General features: G+C 33.6%; 1 protein-coding gene across 1 annotated transcript; it reads right to left on the reverse strand.

Moving 5' to 3' along the window:
• Positions 1 to 2,460: 2,460 nt before the first annotated feature.
• LOC125496016 (epsin-3-like) lies at positions 2,461 to 5,354 on the reverse strand. Its single transcript, XM_048641303.1, has 3 exons — positions 5,281 to 5,354; positions 3,883 to 4,044; positions 2,461 to 3,019 (listed from the first exon to the last, which is right to left on the reverse strand). Exons 1-3 carry the CDS (start codon positions 5,352 to 5,354, stop codon positions 2,461 to 2,463), a joined length of 795 nt encoding a protein of 264 aa, XP_048497260.1.
• Positions 5,355 to 19,168: the final 13,814 nt, after the last annotated feature.

The raw sequence follows: 19,168 nt of genomic DNA on the forward strand, positions 1-19,168 counted from the left end.
AGATTTGTTGATAGATTTGGAGTATACAAAAATTGAATGTTGAATATCATTTCGTTTCGTTTCTTATTTGAACCTATTATTATTTCATTATTATTAGACGATTAATGATATGAAAAAGGGGCTAGCGGGGTACAGTATAATCTAAATATATATTTCTATTTTCTAATTAAGGTTGTTAAAACGTAATGCTATAATATAATATTAATTATTATTTATAAAAGATGGTTGTTAAAAAATAATGATATAATTACAAAATAAATTTGGATTTCTCTTTCATATAAGAAAATCTAAGGCAGATAAGACCAAAGAGAGGAACCTACTGGTCAGGGTTCATCTTTCATACCCAAAACTCCAATCAAAACTCATGCATCACCCATCATCATATATGAAAATTATGATATGTTGATGATGTACCATATAATAATATGAGACTTTATTATATTCTCTTGAAATAGGACAACTTGTATGATGGTACTGGGTATATTGTCCCTTGCTTCCACTACATACATACAAACAATCTTGTAGTACCCCCATTATTTGTAGTGGATCCATAATCTGATATCTCATGTCTTATTCATTAAACGATCATTCTCCCATAAAAATGTTTTTCTTCTTGATAAACCATAGGTAAAAAGTTATTTGTGGATCTATTTTGGTTTTGGACTTGTTTGGGTCAATATGTTTTGGTTTCAGGCTTGTATTTTGAGTACACGTATCAAAATCTATACTAATATATTAAGAAGCGTTCCTATCAAAGGAACGGTGTCACGTTGCACTCTTTTCAAGAATTTAATACACATGCTTATAATCTCAATTTAAATATTAACAATGTGTAAATAATTATTACTAGGATTTGAGCACACGATCCTTGAAATGAAATGTGAGAGTTTAGCCACTAATCCAATACAATTTCAGTGGTTAATCTATATATAATGTATCTGGAATTTAGATGCATCGGATTAGTAAAGTAAAATAGCTTTTTTTTTCTAATATTGTTTTTATATCAAGCACTCCCTCTGTTTCCTAAAGATCTTCCTTGTTACTATTCCTACAGATACCAAGGAGGATCCACTTGTGTGTAGGGGTGAGCAGAAATCCCGGGTACCCGGACCCAGACCCAGTCCAACTGGGTCCGGGCCCGGGTCCAAAAAAATGGACCCGGTTGCATCTGGTTCCAATTCTGGGTAGAATTTTTTCTGACCCGGTACCTGGTGGGTACCCAGTTTGACCGGTTCCAGCTCTGAGTACCCGGTTGGAGCGGGTCTAGGTCCGGGTACCCAGTACTTAGAATTAGTTTTTTTCATATACTCATATAGAATTGGTAATAGGATAATAGTTGTTAAGTAAAAAGTTAGTACTTATTAGGCCTTTAGGCCCATTTAATTATTTTAAAAAATTTTATAGCTCAATTGGCCCATCTTAGTATGTTGTTAAACTTACAACTGGGTACCCAGTTTTGGACCTGGTACCCACCGGGTCCGGGTCCGGGTCTGGGTCCAAAAATTTAGGACCCGGTTTGACCAATTCCAATTCCAGATTTTTAATACCCACTAGGTCCGGGTCTATAAAATTCTACTGGGTACCCGGTTGTGCTCACCCCTACTTGTGTGGGGTGTGAGGTGGGTAAAGTAGGAGAGAAAAAGGGATTAAGATAAATAAACAAATAAAAAGGATTAAAGTAGGAGAGAGAAAGAGAGTAAAATTGAATTAATAATGTAATGGTGGACCATATGATAGGGACATGAGAGGATAAGAAGGGAAAAATAAATTCCAAATAAGGAATAAAGTAAAACAGGGAAGATCTTTTGGAAACACACTTAAACGGAAAGAGGGGAGATCTTTAAGAAACGGAGGGAGTATTTGTGATATATTGATATCTGTAGTAATGTCAACAATATTAAATTCATGACTTAAATTAGAATAACATTAAAAAAAATTAGTACAAACTGAAGATGTTTGAAGCAACAAGGGGCCTCATTTGTAGCCTTTTAGTGTATAAAACTAGTATTTTATCCGGACAATGCCCCAATTCAGTTATAATTATGAAATATATTATTCATAAATTTCATATTTGATTTTATCAGCTTTTCGTGTTATTTTGTCTAGTTCGAAATTGAAAAATGGACGTTATGACATGATAAGTTGTTCACAAAAAAAACTTATGAGTAATTAGGGATAAAAATAACAATTTCAACGTAATTCACGTAAACAATTGTTAAAAAATCCTATATTTTATGATCAATGGATCACTCTCCATTTTAAAGAGATTATCACAATATATCAAAAAACATTATAAAAGATTGACAACTACGTGTTACAACAAATTAAACTTGTTACAATGATGAATGGTGGATTAAAAACATGACCTTTTATTCATAGCCAAAAAAATAATAATTATAACCAAGTTATCTTGTAATTAGAGAAATGATTAGAAACCAAAATTCTTCTTATCATGCATAATTACTCAATGGGCTTGTAACCAACATGCTTTGAGCAAATTCCTTTGAAAAATCCCACTTTTTTCTTGTCATTATTATTATCATGATCTTCAAAGTCATCATTAAGATCAATTTCGATGAATGTTTCTTGAAATGAATTCCAATCCAATATGTCACTTGTAGTAACTCCATCATCAAGGAAATTTTTAGGCATTCTATTATGTTGAAAGATGACTTCATCATTTTTAGGACAATTATTAGGTTCTAGCAAATTCTCTTCAAGATCAAGTTGCTTCATATGATCACCATGTTTGATATGGTCATGTGAAGGATGATGATGATGATGATCATGATGCCATGTAGGACTTGATGGTGAATTATTATCAAACGATGATGATCTCCATGAGTGTGTTGGAGATGATGATGATGATGATGTTGATGATGATGAACTTCCAAAACCTTGGATTTCGTTTGTTAGCTTTATTATTGCCTTGGACCGCACTTCTTGAAGTGATGCACCTCCTTGTATAAAATTAAGTATCCTTTCTGTTTTGTTTCTCATATAAAGCCCCCAATTAACCCTACAAATTAACAATATACTTTAGCCGTTTCAAATTATATGCAACAGTTTCTAAAAATTGCAATTTCAAATTAAATGCAACATTTTACTTCTTTATAATCTTGGTAATGGTTTTTTAGTGTGAAATTACAAATATACTCTTACTAAAACTAATTAAGCATTATTAACTTAGTTACATGCCCTTACTTTTTATGTGGTCCCACTTTCTCTCTTCTTATTAACTTAGTCACATTCCCTTACTTTCTCTTAATCTCACCCTAAGAAATTTTGCCTAACAGAATATGTCATCCAAATTGTTGCATTTAATTTGGAACGAAAGAAGTACTTATGTGCTTCCTTTTTGTGTTTCATTTGCAAACTGTGTCTCATGTTACTTAAGAATATTTGTTGTAAAATGGCCTTAAGTGGTTAGAATTTCCTCCACGCCATATTACTCCTTTGGTTTTCATTTGTTTATCCATTTCTTTAGGGCACATTTATCGAGACACGAATTTGAACCTCACTATCTTTAATTACTTCTATTAATAAGTAAAACTTACAAAAGGTTGATATTTGGATAATACACATTTAAAGGAATCTAACAAAATCTTACATCACTATATTTGTCCTTGAGTACAAATCACAAGTAGTTAAAGTCATGTATGTAAATAGTATCGAAAGTTAAAACGGGTAAACTAATAAAAACCTAATGGAGTATATTTTAAGGCTAACTATTTTTTTCCTTAAACATGTGATCTCATTATTAATTGAGGACACATATAGTTTTTTTCTTCTCCAATGTAAATATATAATATATCAATTCAGGCCACTATATAAGAGCTAGATAAATTTATAACAAATTAGTGTATAAAATGAGAAACTTACCCTTCTTTATCTGTATATCGAAATGTTCCTAATTCTTTGATAATATCAACATCACTTCTAAATTCAATAGCAAAATCCTCGGGACCATGTGTAATTAGAAACTCCAATAATATCAATGAGTTGTAAGATCGTCTCCATTTCTTTCGATTAAAATCACTTAACCTGCATATTGTTAATTATGAGCATTGTTAAAGAATTAGGTTTTGGGTGTGTTGAGTATGCACCAAGTGTATTAAATAATCTCAAATCACAAATTTTAAAGTATGTCGTTATAAAGTTCATTTTAATATAATTTAGAGTAAGTAAATCTATCATATATGATGCACTTGTCATATTTAAAAATTGGTAAGAAGAAATCATGTGGGCTGCCTCGCACAGAGCCCTCACGCCTCACCTAGAGGCCCGCCATAATGATTAGTTTAATCTATTTAGGGACTAGTTTGATCTATTTAGTAATGACATTCTTTAATTCATTCAGTGACTGATTTGTTTCATTTAGTGACTAGTTTAATCAGTCCGGTAAGACTACAAAGTTATTTTTTTGAAATTATCTATTGTAGTTCGAGAATCAAAAAAATAAAGGGAGAAGAAGAGAAAGGATGACTAGGATAGTGTTGGGTTAGAGTAAAATAGAATAGGCTTGTTAGAAACTTTCAGTATTGGGTTCGTGTAATTTTATGTTAAAATTAGACCGTTTATTTTGATAATTTTAGTTTAGACATATTTAAGATTAGCTTATATATAAGGAATTTAGGGAAGAGAACAAATTTTTATTTTTATAAATTACATGTAAATCATGTCACCGTATTTTTTCACATAAATATATAATTTGGCACAAATTATTAAAATAAGCGGTCTAATTTTAACATAAAATTAGACAAACCTAAAACTAATTTTTTTAAACAAACTCATTCCATTTCACTCTAACCCAACACTATCCTAGTCATCCCTTGTCTTATCCTTCCTTTGTTTTCTTGATTCTCGAACTACAACAGACATTTTCAAAAAATAACTCGGTAGCCTTATCGAACGGATTAAACTACTGACTAAATGGACTAAACTAGTCACTGAATAGGTTAGCAATGTCATTACTTAATAAATTAAATTGGTCACGAAATAGATTAAATTGGCCCCTAAATAGATTAAACTAGTCCTTATATCAAAAAAAGGTGGCATGTTCTATTATGTATATTGAGCTTGAATAGTGCCTAATTTTAAACTAAAAGTAGGCGGTCTCTTACAAGACCAACTTATAATTTGAAAACGCTATCTTTTTAACAATTAAGAAACTCTTTATTATTACTACTTGGCTTTGATCAAACTTTTATTTGTCATACCTTGATGATTTCACATGTTGTAGAAAATCATAATCTATTTAGAACTAATTGAAAGTACTACCTCTTGTGAAGGAGATCAACAACTCTCCAATAATCGTCAAAATGATCATAAGATGCCTCGGCTATTTGAGTCATACTCTTGGTGTCAGGACACCACGGGTTGTCATCGGTAACTTTCGCCACCAACCTTATTCATATTATAGATTTACATATATAGAGTGAATTATTAATCACAATCATAATAAATATGATAAAATGCAACAATCTTTGATAATTTATAAACATTTGGAAGTGGATTTTTTTAGTAATTTTACTTATAAAAAAGACATATGTTTTAAATACGAGAAAATTGTCTACAAGAATTTATACTCCTAGTAAAATGGCATAGTGTGTGATAATTTATAATATATTTTTTGATTGAACTTTAAAATTCCCATTTACTAGTCATATGGTCTAAACTTTGACCATATTGGAAGATATGAATATATTACTAAATGTTATTATTATGTGGATTTTTGTTAAATTCGTTTTAATTTAATTTGCATATTCAACAAATCAACTTTTCAAACTGCCATCAAATAAAAATTTCATTATTTTTTGTAACATGTAATAAATTTGTGAATAATAGATAAAATAATAAAGTGCAAGTGAGTAGTTTCTTGTGAAAGAGGGAGTGCAATATACTTTTGGCATGTTCAACCTAAGTTTTTAAAGTAGCTTTTAGTGTCTTGACTCCGTAAACAAACTAATTACAAAAATAGTAGTGTTTGGTAAAGTAGTGGTGTAAGTAGTTTTTAGTGGTATAAGTAGTGTTTGTTAAAAGCTACAATTTGTAACTTTTGTGTAGCGTTTAGTGGTGTATAAATTATACATTGAAGTTTTGTTAAAGGTTTTAACTAGTTATTTGTAAACAACTACTTTGACAGCTTTCGGCACATCAATATCTTATACCGCTACCTGACAACTAACAACTACACATCAAACACTAACAACTAGCAGCACAATTAACACCTACTCTCACAAGTCACAACTAAAAGATACCACCACAACTACTGTTGCCGAACACACCCTTAATTTTCCCATTTTTTTGGGCAATTTTCTATTACTTGCATCGTTCTATTTTTGCAATATATTCTCTCTTAGCACATGTTTTTTTTAATCTCACTTCTCGCTTTGATCCTTGTGCAAACACAAATAAATTTAAGGTACTCCTAAAAGTGTATGGTTTCAAATAATAGTGAAAGCAAAAATATATTGCAAAGATGAAAAGAATAAAAAATCAATGATGAAGTATATATAAGCATAATTGCCCTTCCTAAGTGTTCATTTTGAATCATCCAATCCGAACTTAGAGTTAGTCACTTAGGGTCATTTTCTGTTTTCAGTTTTTTTTTTTTTTGAAAACCAAAAACCATAATATGAAAATCAGAAAAAGTAGTTTCCAGTTTTTAGTCTCAGTTTTCAAAATTAGCATGATTACTATATTATGACCAAATTTAAGTTTATAATACTATTTATATCATATGATTCTAAAATCATAAAAACAAAAAATTGGAAACTGACAATAACACCGAACGAGTCCGTATATTTTTCGTTCCGAAGATTAAAAAAAACCCCAAATAATTTCTCTAGCTTCCCTTTTTGGGTTTCCATAATTTGAAAAAGAACTATCAATTGGAAAACAAGACATGATTTTGCTTCCACACTTGCACTAATCTCCACTAAATCTTCAAATCTTCACTACCAAATTCAACCCTCTTTATTTCTTTTCGCTGTCACCACTCACCACCAATTCAACCCAATTTCTCTCTCGCACATCCAGGTACTTTCTCTCTCTCTCCTCCACTTGTTTTTCTATGAAATTTATATCATAAATTGCATCTTTACTATCCTAAAAATGGCAAATATACATTTGTTTGAGATTCATTATCTTTATAATTGCATGTTGTAACAATTTTTTTGAACAAATATACTTACAATTCAGCTTCAGATACATCAGTTAATGCCAATCTTGCACTTTTGTATTTCGCTTGAAAGAAACTTGATGCATTTCTGACTAAGAATGTTCCCATTTCTTGTTCCTCTGTGTAGAACTTTGAAACCCTAAAATTGAGTTTTTGTATATCTTGCTGAGAATGTTCGATGATTATTGTGTTTGTCTTGTGTTATTTATTATGTACTGCGTGGTATGAGCTTAATATGCGGATATGAGAATTGGGGATGATTACATTTACCACTACCCGTTGAATAAGGATTAAGTTTGTGGGTTTCCATTTTTTTTCGAGAAAAATGACGGGCGAAAATCGAAATCTTCTTTTCTGATTAGGAAAGATTTGGAAAGAACATATGTCATACTAACCTCTTATAACTACTACACATTTTAAGGAAGATGAGTGTTTCTAGGCTTATAATTGGGGAATAGAGTGGATTGAGATGGAGGTGAGTTTGTTAAGACTTAGTTTATAGGCGTTAGCATATACAGATTTAGATGGTTATGTTGTATAGTCAAGGAATGAGTTTAATGTATTCAAAAATTATTAGAGTATGGGTCTAATTTTAACATAAAATTAGACAAATCCTAACGAGACCATTTCATCTTACACTAACCCAACACTAATCCAACACTAACCATAGACATCTCGCACCAACCTTGTCGTCCATTATCTGCTCCTTCCTCTGTTTCCCTTTGAATCTCGAATTTCAACGGATAATTTTAGAAGAATTATCCGGCAATCTTACTTAATAGATTAACCTAGTCAATAAATGGAATAAACTAGTCACTGAATGGATTAAAGAATGTGATTATAGAATGGATTAAACTAGTTATTATATTCACAAAGGTGGTCCAATCTCTTCTAAATATTTGGACCGTTGCCTAATTTTAAATTAAAAGTAGGCGGTCTCTAATAAGTTATAAGACCAACTAGCATCACTTGTATTTTTGGTAGCGACTTAAAATGCGGTTTTTGTTTTGACCCATAAGTTGGTGCATACTTCATGTGGACAACTAATATTGTCCCAAGTATTGACCAAAACTTTCGATTATTCTATTGCGCCTAACAAGGTGCATGTGGTCTTGCGATAGTAAGAAGAGTACAATCTTGGAAGTATTATTGCAAACAGACTCGAAGCCTTACCCTTACAATTGTGAAGAAGTCATTTCAGTTAGACCTATAATACAAAGAGACACCTGATTGGCTAACTTTCATAAAGTACATTGTAATTGATGCTGAAAATGCTTAGAGTAGAAAGTCTCCGAACTTTGTCAAAGATGAAGAATTCCAAGATGGGCCAAATTTAAAATAAAAGAAAAATCATTGAAGCCTCTATCGACTATCATAATGGGAAATAAGTCCTATGTCACTCCCATCTGAACTTGATGTCAGAATAATTATTTACTAGCTCTAGAAAAGCACCTTACATGTAAACAGGTAAACACCTCTCACTTGATAAATTGGAGAATTATTATGTGTTCTGTAATTGCCATCTCAAGTTGGCGTGGTGTATTTGTGCAATTCAAAAGCTGCTCGTTGTCTTGAGCTGATGACATCATCAATATTTATGTTTCATGAACTAAGCTGATTAGTATTTCCTCCCTCTGTCCCATATTAATTGCAACACTCTCCGTATCCTACTGCCCCATTGCAACACTTCTATTAAAAGCATGCACCCGCTATATTTTATTATTTCTCAATCTACAACTATACCCTACACCTTCATTGAAAATGATGAAACAATACTACTCACCTACATACACCCACCCCCAATTGAAGGACTCACACAATTTACCCACAATGTTAAAATACCAAGTATCTTGAGTCAAATCAACTTCAACAATATAAATAATAGCACTTTTGCCCCACATTATCCACTTCTTAAAACTTCTTGCACAAGTGCGTGCTGCCATTAATATGGGACACAAAGAATATATTTTTAGGGTAGTCATGGTGGCACAATATTGTTACTTTGTACTCCCTGCAACAATGTCCTTATTAGGCTGTCCGAATCTTATTGCCACCTACCCTTTTTGGCAATCTTTTTCTCTCTACATTTTCTCTATAGTTAAGCGCTACACCAACCCATCCACTCTTTTCTCTCTACTTTTCATTTTCCTAAACTCTTGGTCCTTGGTTTGTGTCAATTACTTTGGGACGGAGTAGTTTTTATTTTTTTGGGGTTTATATTGCCACTTCCTCATGATGAAGCAATGTCCTTGTTTCATGTAATATCTTCTCTATTAGATCATCATGACTTTTTCCATATCTTGTGGATAATGTGGCCGTCATAGATGTCATATCTCTCTCTCTAATCATTCACTTGTTTATAACTAATATGAATATATGATAGTATTAAGGGTCGTTTGGTTGGCTAAGAAAATCATGGGAATTTCCATTATCTAGGAAGTGTAAAATTGACTTGTCGTTGGGTTGACAAAAAAATTTAAAAAAAAGGGGGAAATAGAACTTTCCACGAATTTTGAAGTCCTACAAATGGGGGAAATAGCTAAAGCTATTTTTCGCTAGGAAGTGCATTTCTACTTCCTTCATATATAACCAAACAGCACTTTCCAATTCCCATGAATTCACCTAGTAATCTTAGTAATATGTATTGAAAATTCATGGGATTTTTTTACTTCCTATGATAAATCAAACAAGCACTAAATGTCTCTTTAATGACAGTGATGATTAAGGGTCTTGAATGAAGGATAGCTGCATAGTATGCACTTCCTCCATATTGGAAATCTAATGTCACATATACTATTTTGGGATATAGGAAAAATGTCATTTCTCGTGAAATAACACTGTCTAAATATTGAATTTTCCATATGCCCTTATGCACATTTAGTGATAGGGGGGAGAGTGTGGATAAGACCCCATAATAAAGGGTATTTTGGTTAAGTTAACGCATGCCCTTAATTATAAGTGGTCTGCGACAATATTTTTTTTGCTGATAGAGGGAATATAATACGTTCTTACAGGGTGGTCTATATAGAATAACTAGGAGTATTTGTTCGGTCTGTTTAAACTTTTCATTATTTTTTTCCTGACAAATAAATGTCAGTATTGACATATGTTCTATAATTTAAATCTGCAATGTTTATGTTTCCCGTATAGGTTATTGATATTTACTATAATACATGCTCTGGAAACCAGCAAGTATGTGAATATAGGAACAGGTTAGTTACATGTAACGACAAGTACACAAGCCATAGTAAGATACTAAGATCAGATGAAATCACATTGTAGAATTGGTAGTTGATAGACATAATAACCTTCCCGTCTGTCAAGGACAGTGTCTGGGAGGTTATGCAAAGTGGCTTGATGGTGTGGCGGCTGTTAGGCAAGCCTTGGTTATGGTGGAGGTAAGGACCTCATTATTAAGTCCTCATCCATTGTGCCCACCCAGGCACCCACTAAGGATAAACCGCTTTAAACCGGAACTTATAGTTTGGACCTGTAATTGCTGTCAATACCCAATATTAGGCCCAATGGACCTAAACTTTTATGCACATCATATATATTTATGTAATAGTAATTAACCTCACCAAGTGTATTATGCGGTCCTCAATCTATGGTTCTATCTGACTAGTTTAGTTAAATTTTACAATCTTACATCACATGTCCATCGGGTTTTGGAAGGTTTTCACTCCTGTAGGCTGCAGGGTAAACAACCTTGAGAAGGTGAATATATGAGAGTGAGTTGAAACGATGTTTCTCATCACCTAAGAACTTGAAGCAGAAGTTTGTAAACTACCAATAGCCACTATCCGAACCCCATGTGAAATAGAAGCTTCTAGTTATTGCTGTTGCACTTCTTTACTTGCTTTCCTTTGTATCCAATTCACAACAATAATACTTTCTTTTAATTCTTCCACCATGATTCCTTGGACCCTTCAGAGATGGCTCGTTGCGCTTAGCTTTTTTTCGTAGTTGATAGACCAAGAGTAGGTTGAGGTGACATACACCTTTTTTGGTTTGTTTTCGAGCATGCAAAGCCGCAAAGCCGCAAACCCATTAGGTATTGCTTCGTTAGCTGCAAATATGAGTGCCAAGTCTTTTTGTGCCACACACGATGTCATCATTATTGTGTAAACCTTGTCTCTTCACTAGAAGAGTTGGATCAAGTAAACAATAAGGTTAAAATCGCATCTTAATTTTGAGTTGGATCAATTTTTCTTACGGATTATAAAGCAAAGACCTCAACCTTGTCCTCTGATAATGCAACTATCTAAGGTGACAAAGTCAGGGCCATCACTTCCTTCAAAAACAAAAAAGCGTGGAAGTACTATATGATACTCATTTTCGGCGTTGTTTTAGTATTCTTTTCTGTGAGATTGAAGAAGAGTGATAAAATGATCTCCTTGCATCGATAGGCTTTCTCAAGGACATTAGTAATCTGTTCAGCAATGATAGATACTTCCGCTCATATTTTCATAAAGCGAAGGGAAAATGAAGCTGTTCATTTTTTTATAAGCTACATCTGAAAAGCCAATTCCTTGCGAAAATATAACAAATGAGAAGAAGCAAGTAGGAGGTTTATTACAACAAACCACCATCCTTGGGGATTTTGGCAAAAGTCAACTCAGAATTAGATCGATTTGCATTTGGTTGGACAAAGTGATAAGTAGAAGAGATTGACTTTGCTTTGCTAACTTATAAGCAAGTACCACTATTAAGGATGTAAAAGGCTCCCTTATATCAAACTTAAGCCCTCTAAAATCTAAACGAATGCCTAGTTAGTTAGCCATGGTTTTCTTCTTACTTGTTTTCATTAGTCTTATGTGTTCGAAGAAAGATAACACAATAATATTATTATGGCTTGTTATTTTACGTGATAGCATTTAATAGGATAGAGGTTTTTAGCAGAAGTAAGAGTCTATAGGAACTTTAACCCGCCTTTACTGAAATTGAACATTACATGCAGTTTTGAGCTCTAGCTGTGAACGCTTCATTTTCTTTTCAAATGAAAAACATTGGGCTTATCCAAACATTACATGCTACTGTTTGGTCTTTAAATGATTTCAAATGAGATTCCAAGCATATTGCTAGATGATCTAAGTTAAGTTAGTGTGGAGTAGTTTTTAGTAGAATATAATATAATACTCCCCTCTCCGCTTCTTAATAAGCTTAACGATTACTAAAAGTGGACATTTCACATTACATTCAATACTTGCATCTTTACTTATTTGGATTGTTTTCCCTCTTTCCTTCCTATCACAAAGGTCCACCTTTTCCTTCTATCTCTCTCTCTCTCCGATTCCCTTTTTTTTTTTTGTGCGAATAGAAATGTTTTACTCTGTTGTGAAATAGTGGGAGTATGTATATATCAACTACCATCAATCTACCTATACTCAAATCTGCCCAATTTTTCCCCTCCTTGCAAGGGATTTCGACTTTAAAAAAAATTCTGTTTTGGTAACCACTTTTTAGAAAGATCTTGTTTATACTTGGTAAAAAGCTAATTAAATGAGTGCCTAGCGTCAAGGGCAGGGACAAGATTCACACTCATCTCTTTAATTTTGGGATGTGCTTTTGCTTCACATTTTTTTATAGCTCAAGATGTCTCTAGTTTTTGTGCTGTTTGTGTTCACTGGTCATTCATTGTTAGGATTGGTGGGCTAGTAGCTTGTGTATTCACAAACAATAATAATCGGAACATAAAACCAAGAAACAACAATAAAAGAACACTAGAAACCTCTAATCAAGAGAAAACCACCAAACAGTGCACTAAGACTTTCGCCGATGTGTATGATGCTTCCAAGATCTTTCGGTTTAACCTTATCTTATTATAACTTAAATCCATATTGATTACGCAAGAGCCGCCTTTTCCAATCCGTAGTCCGTATTAAACCCAAATACTCACATCTTGGCTTTCACTCATTACATACTGCACAAACACATATCACTCCGATCCCATGACATAAATTTATAGTCAAATAGGAATAACACATGTCTTCAAGGAATATAAAACTTGCCCCAAGCTAATAATAGTCTTAGATAGAATATAATACATGCCAACATATATCTACTTTCCAAATTTAATCCTACATCAACCAGGAAACTTATATTGCAGACATACATGCCAAAGGTGGAATCTGCCTGCCCCAGTTCTCATAATGTCAGTCTATTTGATGTTTTAATCTGTAAAATGCCAGTGTTATGGTCCATTATCATGACGAGAGCCTATCTTCAAGTTATTGGCTTATGAGCTTATCTATAAGGGATAATATTGGCAGAAACTATCAGCTTAAAATGCAACGAGAGATACTGTAGCATGGCCAATCACTAGCCTGTCTTGTGCAAATGCACATTGCTGTTTGACAATGTAGAGTCTTTTCTGTCTAGTTCTCTTGTGTTTACTTCAGAGTTCAGAGTGTCAGACCAATGCTATCACCAATGTTAGTGACTGATGTTGTAAGCACTTTCATGTTCCTATTATCTTATTAGCATATTGCTGACTTGTGTCAGTGATTAGATTGATCTTTGGCAAAATAGATTTGGTTGTGTTTTTTATTGTAGAGAGAATGATCCTTTCTTTGCTAATACTCCCTGGTGCCTTAGTTTGATTGCTTTTGTTTTGGAAGTTGTAATGACTACTTTTTCTTTACCCAATGACTGTTTTCTATTTTCATGTTTCAAACTGGTTATTCTAAAATGGTTATAAAAAGTTGTGATAAACTATCTGTTACAATAGATGCATATTTAATATCTTCTGCAGTGAATTCCTTTATCTGCTTTTTTTGCTTGAATAACTTTTTGAGCTCCTTCCCCAGTCAAGTGGTTACTACTCTGGACTAATCTTTTTCTTGTGGGCTTTGGCCCATGGACTGCCAATACATGCCTGGCTAAAGATTGGCTGGGTGTAGAGTTTAGTCCGACTTGCCTGAAAAAGAGAAGATTGGCTGGTAATCTTATCTTTGTTCATATAGAATAGATCTCAGCACGGAAGTGGTAAAGTTAACTTGGGAAAAGGTAGCAATTCAAAATGATAAAAGTGGGGATTTAAAAATTGTTTTAAGTTTTCTGTGAACCTTTCATTGATAACAGCTGCTGAGCTCCCCCCCTTCCCCATGGTGGTTAAGCTTAATGCATTTAATTTAGTCAGTTTGAATGCCTGCTTAATAGTAGGCGCTATCAATCTTTTAAAGTAAATGGACAGTCTTGTGTAGCTGTCTCCTGTCCGTTTGGCAAATGACCTCTGTATGTTGTTGCTAAAATATCTTACATTAGATAAAATACAGCTACAAAGAGTCTAATAAGAAAACTCACGGAGTTCGAAAATTTAGATTTTCAGCATAAGAACACATCACTTATGAGGTATGAATCATGACCAGACATCTTTGTATTGTATGTTTTAAGTGCTTTCTTGTTTTTTTTCTACTTGCAGTTTATATGACCACATGCAAAAATATCTTTGGACGATATAGCTCTTTAAGTGCTCAATGTTCCAACCATATAATGAGTTAGAAATTGTGAAACTGTTGCTAATGAAGAACTTAATTCATGGAAACATGAAAATAGGTAGGTAACTCAAATAATATGCCATGTTTGGAGTGCATGGTTCTTTGAGTTACATATACTAAGTATTTGGAATAAGAAACTGCGCTAAGGGGCATCGACTTCTGTCACTGGAATTACTAAGGAGGATGGTATCTACTTGCTGCCATACCTTTAAGGCTTTAAAGACAGTTGCAAAGAGGGCTACTACTATCTGCATGCGTCAAAGTCTTCAGAGTCGTAGAGTGAGATCAAATTGGTTGGTGTCCCTATTTTGGTCACCATCAAGATTTATTATTACTGGCATGGGGTGGTCAAGCTGATCTATTAAGGGCATCAAAGATGAGTCACTAGTTTCTTGTGGCTGTATTGATGCAATATCTTGGGTTGCTTGAACTAGTTGTGTTTGCATAGGAGGTCTCCGTGCGTCAGAACTCTGTGTGTTTCTCCGCATTCGAAGGCGGTTGCTTCTAGGAAGTCCTCTAGCTGCCTGGACTGGTGATGGAAGTAATTGACGGAAGGGATTGAAGAGCAAGTTTCTTTCTCTCAGTTGCCGAGTTTGCTCTGTTGGACGTTGGCTATGGATGTTTATCGCTGCTTCTAACATATGACCGTTAACATGATGCCTAATTCCCTCAACATCAACTGAGGTGAAGTGACATTGTCTGCAAAAGAATTGTGCTATATATACTTGTCTTTGCTGAGTAGGCTGGCCATTGCGAGTCATGATCAACTAAGCAAGACAGGAAACAAAGAAGGTGAATTTGATATTAGAGAGCTATTGCATTACTAGGTGACTTGCTCACTTCTTTCGAACTTATATAATCACAGATTATTGATTTCAAATTTTCATGTGAATGAAATAATTGTGCATTTATTACTTAATTTCGTATCTGCATTATGTATGACCAAACAAAGAAAAAATGCATGGTTGGAAACTAAATGTCAGCATTCATTGTCAACCTGTACAGGTCGCCTATGCACCTATTGTCAGGAGCCCTTTTAGGACGTTTTCTACGTGTTGCAAGAAGGAGATGCAGGTGGCTCTTAGAGAAACTTTTCTGTTACCATGTAAAGTTTTGTGCATATCCTGCATTAATTTGAATGGAGAAAGTAACGAAGATCACCGGTGCATTAGGATCCATGACGACAAACCAGTTATTCAGGTGAAACGGATGAAACATTAAGTTGACCTAGCGGATTACTTTGGCTGTTGCAAAGATGTATCATGGCGGCAGGTAATTTAAGATGGAGTGGCATTATATTACTTTACAACAGTTGGCATTTAATGATTTTAACAGTTACAGATATTGGAGTCGTACTTTGAAAAAAAATATGAAAGATTTTATTGACTACTGACAGAAGCTTTACTGGATTCATTGCATTGATTGTTAATACATGTAGTCTAAGAGTTGCAAATTTTATAAAATAGACCTCTGAATGCAGTTTGAAAACGTAAAACTTTGACATCGACTAATTTGCTGATAAGTTTCTGTATTTCTGGTACATATAATACACGTGTGTGTGCGCAAGTATTGGAGTATATATGTGTAAGTGTAATACATGTGTGTATATACGCGAGCGTGCCACACACATGTATTATGAATGCATGCATGTATATAAGGGTGTGTATATAGATACATACACATACTATATTTTAGTATTATGTGTGTACAGATAGATACTTAGAGGAGAAAGTGTTTAGTTTGCAAAGGTGAGAAAGATCTAAGTGCATCTTGTTTGAACTGAAACTGCAACTTTTTGAACTAAAAATGCAAAGTTGTACATCAAGGTAACTTTTCAAGATCTCTCAATAATAAAATAGAATTGTACTTTGAGTTCCTTCTCAATTACTCTTATTAAGCACCTTTTGCAAGTATTGGAGTATATATGTGTAATACATGTGTGTATCTAGTCTATTTACTTTAGTGCCACACACATGTATTATAAATGCATGCATGTATGAGAGTGTGTATATATATACGATTGTGCATACACATATACATTTATATATTATGTGTGTATACAGATAGATGAGAAAGGGTAAATACAAAGGTGAGAAAGATCCAAGTGCAACTTTTTTTTTTTTTTGAAAGAAAGAAAAGGGATTTCATTAATATTTCGCCAAACGGCACTTACAAGTCATTTCTGAAAAACATAAAATTCTAATAGAAATACATCACCCTAGAAATGTAAACATCGCAGATTTGACTTAATTTTGCCTTAATAAAAATCTTCATTTGAAGCAATGCAATCTGTGAGTTCGCTCTGGTTCGGCATACGATCTGCAGATGCGGAAATTTTGGGATGAACGTACTCCAATAGTCTTCCATAATTTTACAGAAGTTGTGAAACCCTAATTCTTCAGGTTGAATCTCGAACTTCAACCAATGAGAATAATTTCTCATACCTAAAAACAAAAGAACTATACTCACAACTCCCATAGGGGAGAAGGAGATTTCCAAAACAGAAACTAAAAACCCCATAAAAGGGTTTGAGAAAATCTCATAAAGAGATACTAATTTATTGAACAAAACAAGAAAATGAACTAAAAACTGAAAATAAAAGGGAAAAAGGGGCTTACCATGGATGAAAACATCCATGGCAGCCCCCTAATTGATGAAGAAGGGGTAAGGGAGGCTAGGGTTTTAGAGAGAGAAAAGGAGAGGGGAGGCTAGGTTTTTCCAAGTGCAACTTATTTGAACTGAAATTGCAACATTTTTGAACTAATAATGCAAAATTTTTTTAGTATGGCAACTTTTCAAGATCCTTCAATAATAAAAGAACATTGTACTTTGAATTCCTTCTCACTTACCCATATTAAGCACCTTTGCCTTTGATTAATCTCCTATACATGCATCTTTCTTTTTTTATAATTGAGATGTAGGAATGAGTGAGTAAACTCCAAAATCCCATTCTAGATTCTACCAGAGTGCTCTAATTTCATCAATTCAATATTTATGTATCAAGCCAAAATAGAGAATTGGAATGATATCTAAATAATGCTAAGAATCTCTCATTATTAGCTTTAGTTAGTTACTAGGTGATTCCATAACAAATATCTCTATGTTTCCATAATAATATCTCTTGCCTACATTAGCTCACCACGAACAACATAATCTTAATTAATGAAGCATGCAGAGACCCACAATGACTTCGTTGTCTTAAAACATAAAGTGCGCATGTTATTAGCTAAACAACGAAAAGAAATCAACTCAGTACTACACTACATTGGACTATTGGAGGATTAATCTCTGACTTTCGTTCTTCCTTCAAAGTTGGTGAAACACATTCCTCCATTTGCTGACATCTTTTCAACTATCCATACTATGCTATATTGCTATCTATGGATTCACTCCTGCTTCATATCATGCGTGATCTTCATATCTTGATCAAATTATCAAGATCCTCAAACACCATTTAGAGCTTGCTTTTCTCTTTTGTTGTAAATTTGTTTGTTCTTTCTTTTCCCTAATTTGTTGGCCCAATAATTGCCTCAATGTGACCAAACTTCTTGCAGTAATAGCATTCCATGCTACTCATGGTCATACATATTATGCAAACCAACAACATCCTCTTTGCTCTTCCGTTACCACAACCAAGTCCTCGTTCACCTTTTCCATGACCATGACCTTCTCCATAGCTTAAAATCATCTAAGTGCCGTTATGGCAGCCCCTTCACTTGAAAAGCTTTCTCTTCCAATTTCCTAGATGACTTACCTAAGCTTTCTTTATGAGTAATCAAAGAATTCATCGTTTCATCTAAGGTATAACTGGCAAGTTATTTGATTCTTCTGCTTACAATCTTTATGTAGATTTTGCAACACCCTACTCACAAGAATTTCACTATAAATATGATCACCACAAACTTTTATATGCTTAAGAATTCTATACAATTTGGATAATAATCATTGCATCGATTTGTTTTCTGTACATGCCAAATTCTCAAAAGTACTATGGAGAATCTGTAATTTAACAATGATTACCTTCTTATCACCGAAAGTTATTGCTTAAGGATATGTAATGACTAGAATCTCATAGTCTAAAAGGATGGACTTGCCTATACAAACCAAGATGACATCCGAACGGGTGGTTCACACTTCACGTAGATCTTTCTCCTCCACTGATTTTCAACCTATGAATACTTCTCTGAGTGTTTCTTGATTGTTCGTCTTTCTTTGTTCTATGTCATATTCTATATTCTAGGTGTTCATAAAATTTGTTGTGATCTCTTAATTTCTCCTTTTAGATCTCTGTTTTCACCTACCTTCATATCCAAATCTTTATATTATCCTCTACTCATGAGTGATGAGAGTGAAAATTCCAATTGGCAAAGATTAGTATTTGAAAAAGGAGAAAAGAAAATCACATAATTAGTTGCAATTAGATGATTATTTTGATCACGAAAAGAATTACAATTTCGTAGAACTATATCTTATATAACTTAGGGTG

Source organism: Beta vulgaris, chromosome 3, assembly GCF_026745355.1.
Source record: "Beta vulgaris subsp. vulgaris cultivar EL10 chromosome 3, EL10.2, whole genome shotgun sequence".
Taxonomy (NCBI): domain Eukaryota; kingdom Viridiplantae; phylum Streptophyta; class Magnoliopsida; order Caryophyllales; family Amaranthaceae; genus Beta; species Beta vulgaris.

Bases quoted from the DNA above. Each gene is read 5' to 3' on its own strand.
- LOC125496016 (XM_048641303.1), bottom strand. From the start codon at position 5,354: ATGACTCAAATAGCCGAGGCATCTTATGATCATTTTGACGATTATTGG. The intron at 4,045-5,280 runs GTAGTACTTTCA...AACAATATGCAG, and splicing joins GTTGATCTCCTTCACAAGAG to GTTAAGTGATTTTAATCGAA. The intron at 3,020-3,882 runs GTAAGTTTCTCA...GTTAATTTGTAG, and splicing joins CGATATACAGATAAAGAAGG to GGTTAATTGGGGGCTTTATA.